General features: G+C 42.6%; 2 protein-coding genes across 3 annotated transcripts; one reads left to right on the top strand and one right to left on the bottom strand.

The window, feature by feature from the left end:
* The first annotated feature begins 3088 nt into the window (after positions 1 to 3088).
* On the top strand, positions 3089 to 4324 carry LOC128744467 (uncharacterized). Its single transcript, XM_053841503.1, has 3 exons — positions 3089 to 3219; positions 3571 to 3630; positions 3690 to 4324. The coding sequence occupies exons 1-3, from the start codon at positions 3134 to 3136 to the stop codon at positions 4321 to 4323; spliced, it is 780 nt and encodes a 259-aa protein (XP_053697478.1). The 5' UTR covers positions 3089 to 3133; the 3' UTR covers position 4324.
* Positions 4237 to 5838, bottom strand: LOC128744466 (beta-1,3-glucan-binding protein-like). 2 transcript variants are annotated; one of them, XM_053841501.1, is made up of 3 exons: positions 5444 to 5838; positions 5234 to 5391; positions 4237 to 5181 (listed from the first exon to the last, which is right to left on the bottom strand). In XM_053841501.1, the coding sequence occupies exons 1-3, from the start codon at positions 5687 to 5689 to the stop codon at positions 4386 to 4388; spliced, it is 1200 nt and encodes a 399-aa protein (XP_053697476.1). In that variant the 5' UTR covers positions 5690 to 5838; the 3' UTR covers positions 4237 to 4385. The 2 variants fall into 2 exon arrangements, with proteins under 2 accessions (XP_053697476.1, XP_053697477.1); XM_053841502.1 differs by having other exon boundaries at positions 5449 to 5584.
* Positions 5839 to 6024: the final 186 nt, after the last annotated feature.

The raw sequence follows: 6024 nt of genomic DNA, 5'->3' as shown, positions 1-6024 counted from the left end.
TTGGTTTGACGATGAATGTAGGAGGGTGATGGATGAGGAGAACGCTGCGCGGGCGGCCAAGATGCGCAGTGCCACACGTCAGAACGTGGCAAGACACAAACAGAAGAAGATGCAGCGAAACCAAATCTTTCGGGAGAAAAAGCGCAACCTGGAAGAGCAGCAATATGCAGAGTTGGAGCAACTGCATCGTTCTCAGGAAACGCGCAAATTCTACCAGAAACTGAACGGATCCCGCAAAGGCCTTGTGCCGCGAGCCGAAATGTGTCGGGATAAGACTGGCAGTATTCTGACGGACGATCGTGAGGTGACGGATAGATGGAAGCAGCACTTCGACGAACACCTGAATGGCGCCCTGGCGGAAAACTATGGCGGCGGGGAAAGCGATGTCGACGGTGCAGCAAGAGGGGAAGAGGTGCCAGCCCCAACGATAGGCGAAGTTAAGGAGGCCATCATGCAGCTAAAGAACAAGTCAGCTGGAAAAGATGGCATCGGAGCGGAGCTTATTAAAATGGGACCAGAAATGCTGGCCGTTTGTCTGCACCGACTAACTGTTAGAATTTGGGTTACGGAACAGCTACCGGAGGAGTGGAAAGATGGGGTTATCTGCCCGATCTACAAAAAGGGCGACAAGTTGGACTGTGAGAACTATCGAGCGATCACCGTTCTCAATGCCGCTTATAAAGTGCTGTCCCAAATCATTTTCCGCCGTCTATCACCAATTGCGAATAGATTTGTGGGATCTTATCAAGCCGGCTTCGTTGAAGGTCGGTCTACAACGGATCAAATATTTACATTGCGGCAAATCCTCCAAAAGGGCCGTGAATACAGAGTTCCCACGCATCATTTATTCGTTGACTTCAAAGCCGCATATGATACCATCGACCGGAAAGAGCTATGGAAAATCATGGACGAGAACAGCTTCCCCAGGAAGCTCATCAAACTGATTAAATCTACGATGGATGGTACACAGTGCTGTGTTCGGATTTCGGGTGGATTGTCAAGTTCATTCGAATCACACAGAGGGCTTCGTCAAGGTGGTGGTCTTTCATGCCTGCTGTTCAACATAGCGCTACAAGGTGTTATGAACCGAGCGGATATCAACACGCGGGCACGATATTCAACAAATCTAGTCAATTCGCCTGCTTTGCCGATGACATGGATATTATCGGTAGAACATCTGTGGCGGTGGCTGAACAGTACACCAGACTAAAGCGCGAAGCAGAAAAGATTGGGTTAAAGGTAAATACGTCTAAAACAAAGTACATGCTGGCCAGCGGAACCGAGGCCGAACGACACCGCTTGGGCAGTAGGGGCTCCACAAGCAATTGCGGTCGAGCAGACTAAGTCCCCGTACAAAGTGCACCCTGTACAAGACGCTTATTAGACCGGTTGTTCTCTACGGGCATGAAGCATGGACAATGCTCGAGGAGGACCTGCGAGTGCTCGGAGTCTTCGAACGACGAGTGCTAAGAACGATCTTCGGCGGCGTAAAGGAGAACGGAGTATGGAGGCGGAGGATGAACCATGAACTCGAACAGCTCTATGGCGAACCCAGTATCCAGAAGGTAGCTAAAGCTGGACGGATGCGATGGGCAGGGCATATTGCAAGAATGCCGGACAACTACCCTGCAAAGATGGTGTTCGCCTCAAATCCGGTAGGAACAAGACGACCAGGAGCGCAGCGACCAAGATGGTTAGACCAGGTGGAGCGAGATCTGGCGGAGAGTACTCGGTGTCCGAGGAATTGGAGAGCGGTAGCCCTCAAACGAGTTACTTGGAGAAATTTTGTTCAACAGGCGTTGTCTTAGGACGGCAAGCCAACTAAGTAAGTAAGTAAGTGGGTCGACTTGCCTTAATTTTTTCCAGCATATAAAAAAGACTTATCTAAATTGTTACGTAGCCAAGGGTAAGTCGCTGAGAACATTCCGCTCACCTCATTCATGAAAATTTTGTTCAATCTGTGTCTTACTGTGCCGCCGAGGTGCTGATCATGTGAAACCTGTCAAACTCGCCTGCGCTCAGCCTGACTGCTTTGACCGTTTTGACAATAAGGTTTTGCAAGGTGACGTCACGAATGAAGCGGAATGAACGCAATTCACCCATCTGACATCCACTCGTGGTTTGTTTACTATTTGTTAGGCGAACGCGATATGCATAAATTGGAGTTAAACGCTTTAAAAGCGTATTATCCAGCAATGTCGCCCTCCAAACTACCCGGAATGGCAGTTTTTGTGCTTTTCTGACTGCCGTTAAGGCCTTTAAGCAATATTCAGCTTCAACATGTTAACCCATGTTCTAAGTCCATGTAAACTAACCACTGATAGACGTCAAATAAGTGAGGTTATGCTCGCCCGTGCAAAACCTTATAACAAACTGGCAGGGCTGCCAATTTCGAACATTTCAAAATTTAAATGTCAAAAAGGTGGGCCACAGTGTGCAACAAACTGTGAAATTAATGTATTTGCAGTCAATGAGGCAGGGGGGATCTATTGCTGTCAGATTCCATACATGTGTGCGTTACCGCAGATGGTGTTTGGTCCATGACGTTTGTACTGTCATGGACCAAACGGCGTGTGATTGATTTCGAGCCAAGGGACTCGCAACTCTATTTTTGTCTGCTGCAGTTGACAGAAACTCAAACCCAAACACGCAGCGCAATTGTCGTTTGTATTGTTTTGATCCCGATAATGGATTTATCTGCTTTTTAGCGTAAATAAAACAAACTAATAAACTTTTCGGAAGCTACACATACAGGTAAGAGCAGCAAATCGGTAAGAAAAAAAGTAGCAAGAGCGGCATTGAAAATTATGGTCACCTGCCTGCCCCTTCACATGTGAGTTTCACAATTCCTTACCGATAGATCCCCCCTGATTTTTTGCTGGAGCAGCATAGGAAAATGAACTCTCACTCGTTCGGTTTGACAGTTGGCTTATCCGCCCTTTTCTAATGTTGGTCGACATCCCAATCGCATAACCGGAATTCGAGCAGTTTACCGATTTGCGACTACCTATGCTTCGCATCTTTTTGGCATCTCTGATCATTAGTAAATAATAAACACAAAGTAAATACACAGCACGAGAAAAAAAAAAATTCGTGTCTTTTCTCCGGTAATAGCTGAAAGTTTTTCTTTAACATGGACAAACTAGCAAAAACAATTTCAGGTGGAAAGCAAACAAAAACAATTCGTAATGTTCTAGTGCAACCATTTAAAACCAAATGGTAAGTGGTAAGGCGTTATTGTAGTTTTATGTACTTTCAAAGGTTGTAGCTGTCGCCTGGTTTATTACGAACCGGCTTACTAATTTATAGCATCTTAGAATTACTATGCTTGAAAATACCAAAGTAAAGCAGACTATTCTGCGAGACGAAGGACGTGATTAACAAAATTTCATTGTGGTGTTAAGTGAATCGAGTCACATGCCATGCAAAGTTCGCCATGAAATTAGTATCGAACGAATGGCGAATAGCAGTGAATTGCAATTTTCCTTACCATGTCACTCGCCACGCAAAATAAGCTGCAAAGATAGTTTTCTGTCAAGACGTACCTATATAATATAAATTCTATTGTAGGCCAATACTGCCGGATGCAGAAGTTTCAAATTTTCAACAACTATTTAAACAAGTTCCACAGTAAGTCCTTATTGATAAAAATCATCAAACATGTTAAAAAACAAGGACATTTTTTACAGACATTTATTGGTCCGAGGTATTAATGAGACTGTTCAGTTGATACACGAAGGTAAAGCATGTGTCCTCTTAATAAACTCTAACTTTCATCCGCAAATTCTCGCTAAACAACTTATTCGAATGGCTCGTCGAAACTTACCGGACATTAAAACTTTAGCTATCGAAAACCTAAGATTGCAAAGCTCAGCAGAAAAAATTGTCGCTATTCGTAGGAGCGATGATCAGGAGCCTGAATCATACCACCAACTGCTGCAGTTAATATCCAACATTTGCATATCGAATGGTTACGAAGATGGTGTGGATACGCCTCTTAAAAAAGACGAAAAACAAAAAATCGAACAGAAGAAATCTGTAGAGGAAATTGAGCCACGAATTATTTCTCAAATATATCTTATTCGACATGACTCGAACCGTCGAGTGTTTGTCCCAAAGATATCAATACATGCTTCACCAAAAAAACAGATTACTGAGAATGATTGGGGAGAATACGTTTCTTTCGAACAACCAAAGCGATACAACACTGTGAAGGATGGTAAAAGGTCGCAGAACTCGTATCAAGTAAGCAACATGCCGTACGTTCCATTAACCGTAAATCGTGTCCAAGGTAATCCAGATAGGAAAAGGAAAAAAAAATAAATAGTCTTGAATTACCTATTTAAACAATATTATAAATGTTAAATTCAGATGACGAATTGCTGTTATAAAGCCCAAACTCTAACGTAGTCGATCTGAAAGGATGCATCTTTGCCGTCATTTTTATCTAGAGCCCAAGAGGGCATCCAATCGTTTCTTTTGTTCCAGTAACTTGTCATTGCAACTCGAACTGGAGATTGGTTTGACCATGGTTTGGGCCTAGAATTTGTAACGTTTTCATCCGGAAAATATCCATTCGTTCCTCCTATAGCTAAATTCATGATTATAAAAAACTCTTGATCGAACGGTGCCATCTTGGTACCAGAAACCCAAGGATTCCGTGTTCCTGGGGCTCGCTCTTCAAAATTCCCTCTCTCCCAAAAATTAGCACCAACTTGCAGAAGAGATTCGTCGTCAACACTAAAGATCATGTTATCCGGTGTCCATTCTAGCTGATAACGATGAAAATCTTTGTTGAATCCTTGTCCTGGAGGCGAATTTTTTGATAATGTAGATGTGTTGTAAGCATTAGTCCAGGCATTCGGACCAAAATGTAATGTTGATAAAACTTGTTCTACACCAATATGTGTCTGATCGTTGTCATAGTAATCAACATTACAACGGGCTTCCATCAGATCGATCTCACCAGACGCGGGCCATGTGCCATACTGATTGAGCCGTGGCATTAACCATAGCGCAGGCCACATCCAATCACCGGTGGGAAGTTTGGCACTGATCTCAAGCTTACCGTATTTGAAACTAAACGAGTGAACGGTACGAACACGAGCACTCTTAACCGGATTTAGAATGTTTTCTGGTGATCCAACCCTAACGCATCCGTCCCAGGCTGGGTTGGTACAACTGAAAATAAACAATCTTAGTACCTGAATTATGGAGACAGTGTCGTATTTACAAATTATCGGGATCACCACCGTGGATATCCAAAGTTCCGCTATTCAAAAATTCTTCTCCTCCAGGTTCTATGCCCATTAAAGTTGGCTTAATGTAAAATATGCCATCCTCGACAAACGAGTTGTCTCGATGGTTAAGATAGTATTGAAATTCTCCGTTCTGGAATCAGTCACGTGGTATTACTTTTACTTAACGTAATGGAGTTACTTACCCCACCTCCACCAAGGGTGTGTTCATGTTGCCATTTATTTAAATCCAATATATCAAAATTGTCTTCAAAAATTAGTTCTCCAGAGCAAAACCATTTTTTATTGACTAGTAAACCACTGGCAGTTGTGACTGATGGCCGTTCGCAATCGATTTTAAATGAATCATCAGTGACTTCGTTTAAGCTTGCATATGTGACATTGATGGTAAGTAAAATAAGCAAAGGTATTAAAAATCTAAGCGCAAACATTGCGAACTATTGGAAATGCAAAGAAATACTATGCGAAATGTTGCGAAAGATTCCCCAGATGAATCCTCATTGCCAATGATCAATTACGCAAATCAGTAGCAGATTAAATTGTCAATCAGATTGTTCAGACAATCTTATCTTTCGAACTGAATAAATATGCTTTGCCAAAGACAATCATAATACTACACTCAGAAAAATAACCTGACAAAATTCATAAGATTTGCCTTATGAACGTTTGAAAAATCAATAATTTTCAATTTCATAAGGTACGTATGGAATTCTTAACGGAACAGTACGATTATTAAATCTTGCAATGTTACTTTTCGTATGAACAC

This window comes from Sabethes cyaneus, chromosome 3 (assembly GCF_943734655.1).
Source record: "Sabethes cyaneus chromosome 3, idSabCyanKW18_F2, whole genome shotgun sequence".
Classification (NCBI taxonomy): domain Eukaryota; kingdom Metazoa; phylum Arthropoda; class Insecta; order Diptera; family Culicidae; genus Sabethes; species Sabethes cyaneus.
The sequence above is the reverse complement of the archived record's forward strand: the minus strand, read 5'-3'. Positions and strand labels throughout refer to the sequence as shown.

Coding starts and splice junctions, on each gene's coding strand:
- LOC128744467 (XM_053841503.1), top strand. CDS start 3,134: ATGGACAAACTAGCAAAAACAATTTCAGGTGGAAAGCAAACAAAAACA. Junction 3,220..3,570: donor CAACCATTTAAAACCAAATG/GTAAGTGGTAAG, acceptor ATTCTATTGTAG/GCCAATACTGCCGGATGCAG. Junction 3,631..3,689: donor CTATTTAAACAAGTTCCACA/GTAAGTCCTTAT, acceptor CATTTTTTACAG/ACATTTATTGGTCCGAGGTA.
- LOC128744466 (XM_053841501.1), bottom strand. CDS start 5,689: ATGTTTGCGCTTAGATTTTTAATACCTTTGCTTATTTTACTTACCATC. Junction 5,392..5,443: donor ACACCCTTGGTGGAGGTGGG/GTAAGTAACTCC, acceptor GACTGATTCCAG/AACGGAGAATTTCAATACTA. Junction 5,182..5,233: donor GGTGGTGATCCCGATAATTT/GTAAATACGACA, acceptor GTTTATTTTCAG/TTGTACCAACCCAGCCTGGG.